General features: G+C 32.9%; 1 protein-coding gene across 1 annotated transcript in view; it reads left to right on the top strand.

The window, feature by feature from the left end:
- Positions 1-15,210, top strand: part of LOC139516263 (eIF-2-alpha kinase GCN2-like) — a 37,226-nt gene continuing 22,016 nt past the window's right edge. Inside the window, exons 1-8 of the mRNA XM_071306261.1 lie at positions 1-228; positions 992-1,116; positions 1,732-1,834; positions 3,221-3,394; positions 5,321-5,401; positions 5,780-5,964; positions 13,001-13,128; positions 14,061-14,221. Coding sequence (XP_071162362.1) covers positions 124-228; positions 992-1,116; positions 1,732-1,834; positions 3,221-3,394; positions 5,321-5,401; positions 5,780-5,964; positions 13,001-13,128; positions 14,061-14,221 — 1,062 coding nt within the window. The 5' untranslated portion in view covers positions 1-123. The remainder of the gene's footprint in view (positions 229-991; positions 1,117-1,731; positions 1,835-3,220; positions 3,395-5,320; positions 5,402-5,779; positions 5,965-13,000; positions 13,129-14,060; positions 14,222-15,210) is intronic.

A 15,210-nucleotide genomic window follows, 5' to 3' on the forward strand; every position in this document is an offset into this window, starting at 1 on the left:
ACTGATGATGAAACGTTATAAATGTAAACAACTCATATTTTCTGTGCTATCGTATCCTGTAAGATAAAATGCCATTGAAAGCAGTAGTATGCGAGTATAATAGGAGTCCGTGCTAGTTATGAAATGGCAGACGACTCTCTTCTTCAGCGACAAGAAGAGGAATGGCAAGTTTTGCAAGCGGTTTACATGGACGATGTTGTCGATCTTAGAAAGAAGGTCGCATGGAAGGTATATAATTTGTACACGACATGGGCTATGCATTATAATTCATAAAAGTATTTACTTATTGCAATTTGAAGTAGTTTTACTTAAACACAAGCCTCTCTTGTGTCTGTCTAGGTAATATATATATATATCTATGCCGTAAAAGTATTAAAAAACTCCAATAGAAAAATGCATATTAGTTCAAAAAATTATTATTGTAATATCTCTATGACATGATTGATAAGTATGTAACTGTGACCTGTTGGTTATTATACAAGGCAATATGTGTCCTCAAGGTATACTCTAAGGTTTATCTTAACGCACAGGCTGCTGTGAATGAAATGGCTGACCAGGGTCTGCCAGGCAAATCGTGTTGTCTTCTTTTTCCCGAAACATATACTGGGGAAGAACCATCTATAAATAGGTTACGGAATCCCCAGATAAGTGTCCAATTTCACCACATTATGCATGATTCAGGATGACCACCAAACTGATTGAGTGAATACAATGTGAAGGATGGTTCATACATGTAATTAAAAAATTCAGCCAAAATTAGCTATATAAATACCTGAAGGTTGTCATAGATCATGTAACTGCTGGTTGGGTATATGTACATTTTATGATACATGTATCTGAATGTATGACGTAAGGAATATACGAATGGGTATTTCAGAGTGAATCATCACAAAAAGATTAAATTTTAACCAAATCAATGTACTGTAACAGCAAGTTCACTTTTGTTGTCCAGTTTTGAATAAATATATTTATATGTTGTTCTGTATTTTAGGTTGAGAGACCTTTGCATATATGTTTGATACTGAAACAGCAGCAGTCAGAAAGTGTAGCAGGGACGACTGACAGTGATAGCATGATCCATATGGTTATAAAATGTCCAAATAAATATCCTGATTTGTAAGTTTAAAAAACAAAATGATACAGATAAATATATACATTTACATGTATGTATTAGGACTATTAATTAAAACATGCATTTATATGATATAAATGTACCAAGGGGAAGACTTTTTCAAAATAGAGTGACCACACATACAAGCAATTTATGAGACTTTCACACATTTGATGGTGTACAAAATTATATTTCACACCTATCAATCTTTGTAAATTATAGTTTCCTTTCATGAAAACAGCTACAGATGTGACCATACCATCCTTTATACAGCAATGCAAAAAACAAGCTAACCAATTTGTCCAGGAAGTGTCCAGTATTCAAAATCACAAAAATTAAAACAAGCGTACATTTATGATTTGATTCTGTGGGAATGCAACCCAACAAAGAAATTAAACAATACAAATTAATTTCTTAAATACGAATTAAATGACAAAAGTTAGCACAGCAGTTAAGAAAAGTCTTTAGCTCTACAGTTTTTACATTTCTAAAGGTTTGTTAATGATGTTTTTTTTTGTGTTAGAGATTTTTTCATTTTATTTGTATACAAGGGAGATAATTGTTTGATTAATAAAATATCTTCAAAGATGTTATACTGTATAAGTCTTTTCTTTTTAAAGGGTACCAGAAATAAGTCTAGAAAATTCCAAAGGACTGTCTAATGAACAAATTGCTGTGTTGAATACAGAACTTATAGAACGTGCCAAATCAATGGTTGGAGAGGTAACTTATGTGTAATATAGAATAAATTACATTTTGTACAATTATTAAAGCCTGGACATGTGACTGTGCTATTATTGAAATTTTATTAACTGAAGAGATAGAATATTTTTTAGTTTATACTATACTTATATAGTTAAACATACATTACAAGAAATCTACATTTAACATGATATACATTCTTTAAAAAATTGAAAACAAATATACAAATGTAGAGGAGGAGCAAATCAGTACAAAGAGGGATAACTCTGTTTCTTCTCTTTAACTTTTACTTCTTTTACTCTTGTCTTGTCTTGTCTTGATTGATTTTTTTTATTTAGATGCAGACTTAATACTGTCATAAAGCCTAAACTTCATTTATTATTATCCAGATATGTAGCTTTCATAAATTCATGTTTAGAATTATAATCTCAGTGAATTATAAAGACTGCACTCTTGGAAAAAATGCAGCACTTTTTTATTAAGTCATGTAAATAGTTGTGACAAAGCCTTTCACATCTGCGTAGGAGATCAAATTTTTCTCTTGTTCTTGTCCCTTGTTTTTTTAAATGTCAAATTTACTCAAGGGGATATTTACATGATTTTATCTTATAGCGAAAATAAATCCCATATTAAAATATACCACTTTTTAACATAATACATGATTCTTTATTTATTTGTTTTTTTCAAATTAGTATTGTATGACATAGAATTAATGTTAATGTCATGGTAGCTCTTTTGTATACATACATTTATTGTAGATAAACCACATGGAAATGTTGTTAATTTTCTTATATACTGTAGCTGTTAACCATCAGTTTAAAAAGATTATATGACCAACTGCAACAAATTCAAAACATCTCTTTACAATACTTCATATACATATACAAATGTTTAAAATGTTGCAGAATTTGTTTTTTATAATTTTTTTCAGGTTATGGTTCTAGAACTAGCTCAACATGTACAGACATTTCTTATTTTATACCCTTTTCAGGTTATGGTTCTAGAACTAGCTCAACATGTACAGACATTTCTTATTTTATACCCTTTTCAGGTTATGGTTCTAGAACTAGCTCAACATGTACAGACATTTCTTATTTTATACCCTTTTCAGGTTATGGTTCTAGAACTAGCTCAACATGTACAGACATTTGTTTTTTATACCTTTTTCAGGTTATGGTTTTAGAACTAGCTCAACATGTACAGACATTTGTTTTTTATACCTTTTTCAGGTTATGGTTCTAGAACTAGCTCAACATGTACAGACATTTCTTATTTTATACCTTTTTCAGGTTATGGTTCTAGAACTAGCTCAACATGTACAGACATTTGTTTTTTATACCTTTTTCAGGTTATGGTTTTAGAACTAGCTCAACATGTACAGACATTTCTTTTTTATACCTTTTTCAGGTTATGGTTCTAGAACTAGCTCAACATGTACAGACATTTCTTCGTGATAACTACAAAGGTCCACAGAAATCTTTTTATGAAGAAATGTTAAGTAACCAATTGAAACAACAGGAAAAACAAAAATTAGAACAACAAAAAAGACTTGATTTTCTGAAAAGAAAGGAAGAAAAAGAGGTATTCAGTGTTTTTGTTTTATTATTTCAGTGATTTGCCTTTGACCTAAAACCATATTATTTAAAACCATGAAGTTATACTCAAATGAATTAGCACTAGGATTGTCAGTTTTCCTATCAAAAGTCAGTGTTTTTTTCTTGGTACTCTGGTTTCCTCCACCAATAAGAATTGGCAACCATGAAATAGCCCAAAAAGCGGTGCTTCAAAGTGGCGTTAAAAACACATTAAATCAAAACAAATCAAATGAATTAGCAATTGAAAAAAAGATTAAGTGACCAATTGCAACAAGTTAAAACATCTATTTACTTTGTATTAAATTGTTTAAAATGATGTTACAAAATTGAGAACAACAGAAAAGACTTGATTTTCTGAAAAGAAAAGAAGAAAAAGATGTATTTGATGTTTTTGTTTGATCATAACATTGATTTACCCTTGGCCTTTGACCTTACATCATGTATTTCAAACCATGGAGTTATCCTCTTTTTAAAAGAATCAGAAATTAATAATATACCGGTATTCTGGAAAGACAGTGTTATCAAATATCACAATGGGATCATGGAAATAGTGATATCACAATGGGATCATGGAAATAGCGATATTTCCCTTAAATCATAGTTGATTTTATTAGATAAATAAAGTATATAAAATTCAAGGGAAATAACTCTAGCACAAAACTACAATATTTGCATTGGTGAGATCTTTTCCCCACTGACAGCCTCGATAAGAGTTCCAAATGAACTAATTAATTATTATCAAAACTGTAAATAATACTTACCGCTACAGCTTTAACTGTAAGGTACCCTGAAATTGTTAGTATCTATAAGAACAGGGTTTCATATAGATAAGTATTATTTTCTTTTATTTCATGTTAGAATAGTATAATTAAATACAATGTTCAATAATAAAATAATGCACTGATCTGAAATTTTTTTAATTAAATACAATGTTCAATGATACTTATTAACATTGATTTAAAATCCCTAAAAGCATTTTAATTTTTGCAATTTCTTCAACAACTGAGAATTTCATTATGACATTCAAAGAATTTTTTCAATAGCAACATTGTGCAAATCTTATAATTGTTGGATTGATTTATTTAAGGGTAGGTCTTTTATATCTGTTACTTCTTCTAATTCACTAAATAGATTTTCTGATATAGTTGCAGAAGAGGTTTTGAATTAGGGAGGGGGGAAGTGGTAACAACTAGCAAGTATCAATTTGCTAAAGATTTAATTTTGATATTTTTTTATTTGTGAATTGTGAATATAACAATTGTTTTTATTATCTTTCAATATCTTCTGTTTATCATGAAAACATAAACTTTCTAGAAGTGTTAAAGCAATAAAATGGCATTTTCAAATTTGATTAAGAAACACAGATGAATTAATATATTATATGGGTTAACAACTTTTTTAAAACATTTGTTTATTGTAAAATACTGAAGGCTCTACATTTTTAAAATAAATCAAATGTCTTAATGATGTGTCATATATTTATTGAAAGTAAAATAATGGTACTGTATAAAAATAAGAAGATGTGGTATGATTGCCAATGAGATAAATATCAAACAGAGTTCAAGTGAAGTGGATGTAAGCCATTATAGGCAACTGTAAGACCTTCAACAATTAGAAAATCATACTGTACAGCAAGCTATAAAAAGTTTAGAGATGAAAAATTCAATTGAGAAAGTTAACAGCCTAATTTATTTATAAGAAAACAGTTTACAAAAACAAATATTACAGACATGAACTAACAACAACCACTAAAATACAAGCTCCTGACATGGGACAGGTGCATAAAGCATGTGACAGGGTTAAAAAGGTTTGATGCACCAAATTCAATGTTAATTTTTTCTTTGAATTTAACTTCAGACACACACATGAATTTTATTCATTAACTTATAATCTTGTGCTTTGCCTTTTTCAGAGACAACTTCTAGAGGATGAAATACAGAAGAGACAACATGCTCTGAAAGAAGAAACAAAGAAAATAAAGGAGACCAAACAGGTACAATTCAAATGTTTATACTTTTCTAATATGTCTTTCATAGAACTTCCGGGGCCATATTATGTTTTCTAATTTATGAATCTATTTGTTCTTCCTAATCTGTTATCAAAGTACAAATAATATTCACCTGACAAAATTTTCATGTTAAATATTATTGAAATATTTGCTGTTGGACATACAGTATAACAGTCATTTAACCATCAATGTGTTTTACTCTTTATATGCTTGACTGCAGAAATGAATATCTTGTGAAATAAATAAATACAGCTACCAAATTGTATTTGCATTAGTTTAAAAGTAAGGTACTGAAATAAATCGTTTAGTAGTACAATCGTCTTGATATGATCCATATATTTATCTATTTATTTCTATAATTAGATATCTGATGAGAAACCAACAGAGCCAGAGAAAGCTGTACCAGCTACTCCTATTACTGAAGTACCAACATGTTCCCCAATTGGTACACCAAGTACTCCTAGAAGACCAAGAATGTCTCATTCACCCTCGCCATTAATTGTACTGCCAAGTAATGAGAATAAATATAACCAGGATAAGAGAAGAAGGTATGTGGTTGTTATGTTTTTATTTTATGTCCTTTTAAAAAAGCAGTCATGGGAGTTAATCAATAAAATTTGCATCATTTTTCTTCCTGTGTACCAGCTTTTAATAGTATAAACCATGTTACCTCAAGTTTCCAAAATATTCTATAGAAACACCAATTAAAAAAATAATGGTGCTTTGAAACCACAATTTTTTACTGAAATGTCAAATTTAAGGTAATAATTTTTTTCAACCCTTTTACATATGCAACCTGATGTGACATACTTTGATTTGGTGGTATTACACCTACATACACATACTTGATCCTATATTATCATATTTCATTTCTTAAATTTTCATTTGGTAGCTATAGACCAAACACACTTCATGGATGCAGATTCAAATATATTTGTTTAAAATATTCATATTTTTTCTATTTATGACAACTAGACTAGGAAAATATAGCTGCTTCACATACATGACGATGATGTAAGTGTCATGAACCTGGTGTTCAGAGGTTGTAGTTTGTTGATGTGGTTCATAAGTTTTTCTTGTTTCTAATTTTTAATAATATTCATTATACCTACCAGTGAAAATTGACATTTATTAAATTAGAATATAATTCGTGTTAACTAGTTCTCATCGCAAACATCTAGGTGATCTAGAAATAAAAACATCCCTAGGATGTCCGATCACCTTACCTGTGTAATACACCCCACTACAGGTAAATATACAGGTATTCTCATCAGTTTTAATTTTTGCGAGCTAGCGAACAGATGTTCTCGTCGCTGCAAAGTTTTCAACAAAATTAGAAATTTAGTTTTTTTCTATTGAAGACTTCTTTAGATAACAAAGTTTTAATAATATATCGTTTAAATTGAAAATTTAAATATATTTTTGAGCATGGAATCCGATCTCGAGGTGCACGAGAATTCGGAGGAGGTAAACAAAGATACGCCATCTTTTTTACCGGCAAGTAAAGATATGTCCAGAACCAAAACCACTGGTAAGGCTAAGAAAAAGCCGTCAAAGTCAACTGCATTGCAGCAGGAATATGACAAGAAAATCCAAGGTTTGCAAGACAATTTTGATAGTAAATTTGATACATTATTTAGCATGATGCAGTCGTTAGCCAATGTTAGAGGGGCAAATAACGAGAGTATAGTTCAGAATAGGGATACGCAAGGTATGCCCAGATCTGAAACTAATCCAGATTCAAGGGGTCAGAATAGAGAAACACAAGGTTTTCTCAGATCTGACACCCTTAGACCCATCATCCCACTAGTTTCAAATCTAGACGAGGATTTGGGTTCTCCTAGAATTTCTAGAAATATAGATTTCGACGCAAGGTCGGAAATTTCTATTCATGTAAATCCGATAGAAAGGGATATACTTGGTGATATTCGCTCTGACAATGAGTCAGATAATGAGAGCGAAATTAGATTTGAGCAGTCAACAGGTAGTGTTGCTAGAAAAGGTGAAAGGTTTATGAAACATGTACAATTAAAAACTGTTTCAAATGATGTAAACAAAGATGTTGAGTTAAGCTCAGACAATATAACTAGACATAATGTTTTGTCAGAATTGTTTAGTGAGGATATTGCCTCAAACAATGATAAAGGTAGTGTTGGGTTGATTATGGATCAGGCACAAGTCACTATTTTGGAAAACTCCTGGCGGTGTCAGCACCCAGAGAAACTTTCCGCTTATAGAGAGGAATACAGGAGTTGTTTTCCTGTGCATGATAGTGCTGTAGAGTTCTTGCAAGTTCCTAGTCTGGACGACTTGCTAGAACCAATGATGAGAAAGAATCATGGGCCAAAGGCAGTAAAGTCATGGGATACTGGCCATAGGCAATTATATACACAGCCTTTAAAACAAATTGAAAAACTTTCATATCAAGGGCAAATGGCGTCTCGAATGAATGTGATTTCAGGCATGTATATGCAACAGACAATGGGTACTCTGCTTGGGAAGCTTGAAAATTCTCCGTCTTTAGAGCATGAGGAGAAAGAATCATGTTGTCAAATTGTGAAAGATTTGTTCTCAATGTCAACTAAGTCTTTGGACCAGTCGGGTAGGACTGGTGCATTCTTTCATTTAGTCAGACGTAAGGCTGCATCACATGAATCAGGTCTTGTGAATTTGTCTGATATAAAAGACAAAACTCAATATTTGCCTCTATCAGGAGAAGGTGTTTTTGGGAATGGTCTTAAGACATGCCTTGAAAAGCGCAAGGAACAAAAAGATCAATTGAATGATTTATTACCTGAACTAGGTCAGGGTAGGAAGAGAAGGGCAGATTTTGACAGAGATTGGCAAAATAAAACTCCCAAGTTCAATGTTGAGCATAATATTGTAAATGCCAATAAGACTAGAGGCTCAAATAACAATAGGTTCAATGTGCCTAAGACATCAAATAGTGGGAGACAGCCACAAAGAGACAATCAAGGCTATAAGGGTCCTGCAAAAGAGTCAAATAAGGACAAGACCAACAAGGCTGGTCAGAGTAGCTGGGGGTCTTTTCGGATCCCCAGAAAGAACAACAGTTGACTCAAAGGTAGGCTCATGTTTAATGATGTGTACAGAGATTCCGGTAGGGGGGCGTCTAAAATATTTTCTTCAAAATTGGAAAATGATAACAACAGATCAGTGGGTACTTTCTATAATAGAGGAAGGTTACAAACTGGAATTTCTTCAAAGACCTGCATGGACAGGCATCAAGAAAACAATACTATCTCACAAAAACGCAGATATATTTTTGGCAGAAATAAATTCTTTATTAGAAAAAGATGCTATAGAAAAAGTATTTTTTCCGGAATCTCTCACAGGTTTTTACAGTACACTATTTCTGGTGCCAAAGAAAAACGGGAAAATGAGACCTGTGACAAATTTAAAACCATTAAATGCACATCTAAAGAAAGTCCATTTCAAGATGGACACAATGAGCAAAGTCATAAATCTAGTGAAACCAAAAGATTGGGCAATTTCAATAGATCTGAGCGATGCATATTTCCATGTACCAATTTTTCAGAAACATCGTCCGTACATGAGGTTTTGCATAGCAAATCAATGTTATCAATGGAAAGCAATGTGCTTTGGCCCAACATGTGCTCCTCGAATTTTTACAAAACTGGTGTCAGTAGTAGCTGCATATCTGAGAACTCAAAATATCAGAATGTCAGTATATTTAGACGATTGGTTGATAGTCAATCAAAACCAACAGCAATTAGTTCAGGAGCGTCTGAAATGTCTCAATCTGTTGGTTTCACTAGGCTTTATGATAAACATAGACAAATCGAGCCTAGTTCCAAGTCAAGTGATAACTTACTTAGGGGGAGTTTTTCATTTAGACAAGGGCCTAGTTTATCCAACAATGGAAAGGATAGAAAAATTACAGATTTTACTAGAAAAAATGATTTCAGGTCAGAATTTGGCTCTAGATTTTTTGAAAATTTTGGGGATGATGGCATCATGCATCGAATTGATTCCCAATGCTCGTCTGTTTATGAGACCCATCCAACTTCATTTGTTAAGTTTTTGGAGACCAGTCAGCAAAAATATGTTGGCACATGTTCCATTGACACAACATCTGAAATCCCATCTTTTATGGTGGAAAAATTCAGCCAACACTCTGAAAGGCCGATATTTGCAATTGCCGAAAATCAATGTGACCATAACGACAGATGCTTCAATGAAAGGTTATGGGGGTCATATGGGAAAACAGATTTTTCAGGGAGTTTGGAACTCAGAACAGAAACTTTGGCACATAAATTGTTTGGAAATGAAAGCTGTAACTTTGACAGTTCAGCATTTTCTGAAGATTTTGAAGGGAAAATGTGTTCTGATAAGGAGCGACAACACAAGCGTAGTGCAATACATAAATCGTCAAGGGGGGACGAAGTCACCAAATTTATGTTACTTGACTTGGGAGCTATGGCAGATAGCAATTCAAAACAACATAGTATTGAAAGCAGCCCATATAATGGGCAAGAAGAATGTTTTGGCAGATCATTTGAGTCGGGAAAAGGTTTGTCCCACAGAATGGTCTCTGAACAAGTCAATAGTGCAGCAGATTTTTCAGATATGGGGAACTCCTTTGATAGATTTGTTTGCGTCATGGGAAAATCGCCAGACAGAAATCTTTTGCACTTGGATTCCTCATCCCAATGCTCTGGCCTTGGATGCTCTGACAATTCCTTGGGAGAACATGTACGCGTATGTGTTTCCCCCAATTTGTCTGATTCCAAGGATATTGCAATATATGAGGCTGTTCCACTGTCAGATTATCTTGATTGCACCCCAGTGGCCAAGGAGACACTGGTACACAGAGATTTTACAGTTACTGATAGCATGCCCAATAAGACTACCAGTAATGGACAATTTGTTGTCTCAGTCCAAAATGAAAATGTTTCATCCAAATCCAGAAATATTAAATCTGACAGCATGGCTTCTTTCGACAGACGTTTTAAAACAGAGGGATTTTCTGAATCAGCAAGAACATTGCTCTCAGCTTCATGGCGCGATGGTACAAAAAAGGACTATTCCTCAAAATTCGAAAAGTTTAATAGCTGGTGTGGTGAGAGACAAATTGATCCATATTCAGCAAATTTAAATCAGATTGCCGATTTTTTGGCTTATTTATTTCATTCTGGTTTGCAATATAGGACAATAGCAGGTTATCGATCTATGTTATCTGCAGTGTTACCTCCAGTGCAAAATTTTCCTGTCGGCCAACATCCTAACATAGTTAGAATTATCAAAGGTGTTTTTAATTCTAGACCTCCTAAGGTTAAAATTCTGCCTGAATGGAACTTAGAATTATTGTTACTGGCTCTTGAGAAGAAACCTTTTGAGCCTATGCAAGAAGTTGATTTAAAGCATGTAACTTTAAAAACAGTGTTTTTAGTTGCCATAACTACATTCAGAAGATGTAGTGATTTGCAAAGTCTCCGTATTGATGACAAGTCAATGAGAGTTCAAAGTAAGGGTATTACTTTTGTAAGACATGGCTTAGCCAAGCAAGATAGACAAAAACATTTTGGAGAAAAATTATTTGTTCCCAGTTTTCCAGAGAAAACTTTAATAGATCCAAAAAGAGCTCTTTCAGTTTATTTGGATAAAACTAAGAATTTTCGAGGAAAGTTGAGTGAATCAGAAAGAATTAAGCTTTTTCTGGGAATAAATGAACCGCACAAACCGGTATCAACAGCAACTATTTCAAGTTGGATTGTACAGGCTATTAGAATAGCATATAATGATGACAATATGAAAGTAAATGCACATTCCACATGTGCTATAGCTCCAAGTTGGGCTTTGTACAAGGGAGCTTCTTTGAAATCAATTCTAGATTCTGCCGACTGGGCAGTTGAATCAACATTCACAAAGTTTTATTTGCGAGATTTTGATGCCACTAAAGTTTTAGAATAGGATATAAGCATACAAATTCATTTATTTGTATGATATTTTATTTGTATTTGCAGTATAACATGTAGCTGTATATAGATGTAAATAGTGGGTTTTTTGTTATGGTGGTAGTATTTTATCCTGTTGGAAAGATATTTGTTTGTGGATTTTTTCTTGAAGAAAAGGAAATTCATCCACCACCGTTGAATGAATTCAACACTGCTTTGGAATCAGTGAGTATTCTAATTTAATAAATGTCAATTTTCACTGGTAGGTATAATGAATATTATTAAAAATGGAACAATTTGTTCCCAAGTTGAGATTTTTAATAATAGAGTTATACCTACCAGTGAAGGGGCCACCACCATCCCCCAGATGAATTTCGAGATACATGTAAGTGTAGATTGAAGGAACATGACAAAAATCAAAACTGATGAGAATACCTGTATATTTACCTGTAGTGGGGTGTATTACACAGGTAAGGTGATCGGACATCCTAGGGATGTTTTTATTTCTAGATCTTCTAGATGTTTGCGATGAGAACTAGTTAACACGAATTATATTCTAATTTAATAAATGTCAATTTTCACTGGTAGGTATAACTCTATTATTAAAAATCTCAACTTGGGAACAAATTGTTCCATTTTTGATATAGTTTAGACTGTTGGTTTTCCATTTCAATGATTTACACTAGTCATTTTTAGGGCCCTTTTTAGCCTGCTGTTCATTGTAAGCCAAGGCTCAGTGTTGAAGACTGTACTTTGACCTATAATGGTTTACTTTTACAAATTATGACTTAGATGGAGAGTTGTGTCATTGGCACTCATACCACATCTTCTTATATCTATAAAAAGTAATTTTATTAAATGCTCATTGTTTCCATTTAATAAGTATTAACAATGGAAGGTACACATATTTTTGTAAGGACATTATCTGAAACTATTTGCACAAGATTTGCATTTACACACTTAATTTGCTTCATATACATGTAAATAAAAAATACCAATCTTATTTACACATATATACAATGGGAGATAACTGCTATATTTTAGAAAAGTTTTCTGTTGTACTATTTTATAAGATTATATACAGATTGCTTTTAAACTTTTTAAAAATGGTAATAAATATATGAAAAAAACCTTAAAAACAGATGGACTGATGCATGTATCACATGATAAGGTATGAAACTATTTTTAAACTTTGAGGAAGTGAAATCTTTTGGAATCACCGACATTGAACATGAAAAAAACCATAAATGAGTCCTCAAAACCATTAGGGCTATTCCATTAAAATGTATATGGGAGGTTAGTAAGGGACTTTTAAAATATCCCTACAACCAAGAACCATTTTGTAGATAATTTTGAATAATAGTAATAGAAGCATACTGAAAATAGACCCATGACCCACATTCAATAATTAAACTTCCCTTCCTACCATCCCACTAACATTTTAATGGAATAGCCCTTAATGGATATTTTATATGATATGGCCTCTAGAAATCCAAGATTTTCAACAGTTTATCATTGATCCATATGAGGAATACATGTAGTATATCCTGCTTGCACTATTTCAGTAACCATGCTTCTATCCAAGTGAGTAATTTTGGAGCCTCAAGTTTATTTTATTTTACATTTTCTATTTTGATATATTTAGGAGGACCAGTACCCCATTGAGAGATACCGATGATTCTGATCACCAATGTAAAGACCATACTGGAGGGATAGTGGTAATAGCCTTCAATACTAAATCAGAGAGAACAATACATAGAGGCACATGTTTAGGTAATGTTTTCACTTTATCCATCCCATTGTTTAGAAGTGTAAAGTGGGTAAATGCACAATTTTTCATAAACAAATGTACAGAATTTAACGAATGTACAGAATTTGTCATCGAAATTTTTATGAGAAAATATAGTATTTTTTTCTCTCGAAAGTATGTTTGGATATTTAAGCAGGAAATGGTCTGTATATCACTGTTTTCACTGCTTCACTAGGTTAAACATATTTATTTATAGTGGATTTGGAAACAAGTTTTGCAACTTATATTAATCCCTTTCCACTTTGCAGGTGCGAGTGCTGCCTTGTAGCGGCATTAGCTTGCTCTTTTACGAAATCTACAAGGGTGTCTTTAAGGTGCATGAGATATGGCTCTCTCTTAACACTGGTCAGCCATTTATCATCCCCTTCTGACGGACTATCATCGTTTCCTCGAGACCATACTCGCAAATGGTGTTAAGGGAGAGCCGAAATTCAGTCCCTGAAACTTTCATCTTGGAAAGGGAATGGAACCAGGGACCTTTGTGTTAGAAGTCCGCTGCACTAACTACTACACCACGGCTTCACTGTTTTTCTACAAAGCACAGGACAGTAAGGAGTGTTTTGAAACTTCAACACTATTATTGTCTTTTGATGTTGAATGTCCATTCATCCATATTTATTCAATCTTAATTGACTAGGATTGTAAGTTTTTCTATCGAAGGTTGGTGTTTTTCTCCAGGCACTCTGGCTTCCTCCACCAATAAGAACTGGCCACTATGAAATAGCCTAAATGGGGTGCTTAAAAGTGGCATTACACACCAAAAATCAAATAAAAAATCCATATGTTTTGTAGGTCACAGTGTCCATGGAAGTACAGTGTATGCTGGGATAGATACATCCAGTGGAGAATTAGTAGCTTTATGCAAATTATTTTAAGATAACATATGTTTTTGTAGGTCATAGCGTCCATGGTAGTACAGTGTATGCTGGGATAGATACAGCCAGTGGAGAATTAGTAGCTATATCAGAATGGGTTTTAAAGTGGCGCCATATAAAACAGAAAAGAACTCAAAGAGTTGATTATGAAGACAAAGAGGGTGCTACTTACTTAAAACAGGTACATGAGTGAAATGAGTTAAAAAATGTAATTGGTCAATGTCGTTGAGAGGACAACTTAAAAATGTGAAAACACTTTGAGATTAATAAGAAAACTAAGAGGACAACATGCCTTCAAGCTCTAGGTAGAATTTTTCTCATGCTGCAATTTTGTTATGAACATTTATCCGTGTTTGTCGATTTGTTTTAAAATTATAGGCAATGATTTGAATTTAACAGACTTATGATCAAGTAGTGCAAGTGTTAGTTGCAGGATAACATCAACGTATGTATATTTTTGAAAATATAGAATGTACTCACTACGAAACAGGAGAAAAGCTTTAATATTTTTATTTTTATATTGTCCAACAATCAACATGTATTGTATATATACCAGCTGAAGGATGCCTCCGGGTGTGGGAGTTTCTCACTGCATTGAAGACCTATTAGTGACCTTCTGCTGTTGTCTGTTCTATCGTCTGGTTGTTGTCTCTTTGACACCTTCCCCATTTCCATTCTCAATTTTATGTCTCACTTATGACCAATTTACATTTAAAAATCCGAGTTGTTTCCCTTTGAATATATATTTTTTTGTGTTTGCATATCTTTTGTGCAGTTGTCGGTAACTTTTAATGAATGTAATTTTTTTAAATTTGAATACAAAGAAATGTGGGTACATGTAAATGAGACAACAACCCAATGACATAAATAACCAGAAAGTATAGAGAAAATGAAAACTAAAGAGACTTTAGAAAATTAAGAGAATAAAGGCATAGAAACAAACAACTTTCCACAAGGCCCCAGATAGAAGATTAAAGATAAAGCAATGACAATGAAACTCAGTAAGGGTGAACTGAGGGGTGTGAAAGGGTAGGCAAGTCCTAGTATAATAGTGACACCAAAAGGTGTGAAAAATTTTGGTGTTTTATGTGATGTCATGTATTTTGTTGATGATTATCCACCTTATCCCTCTTTTTACATTATAACAAGCTAAAGGCAAAAATGTTTGTA

Source organism: Mytilus edulis, chromosome 3, assembly GCF_963676685.1.
Source record: "Mytilus edulis chromosome 3, xbMytEdul2.2, whole genome shotgun sequence".
Taxonomy (NCBI): domain Eukaryota; kingdom Metazoa; phylum Mollusca; class Bivalvia; order Mytilida; family Mytilidae; genus Mytilus; species Mytilus edulis.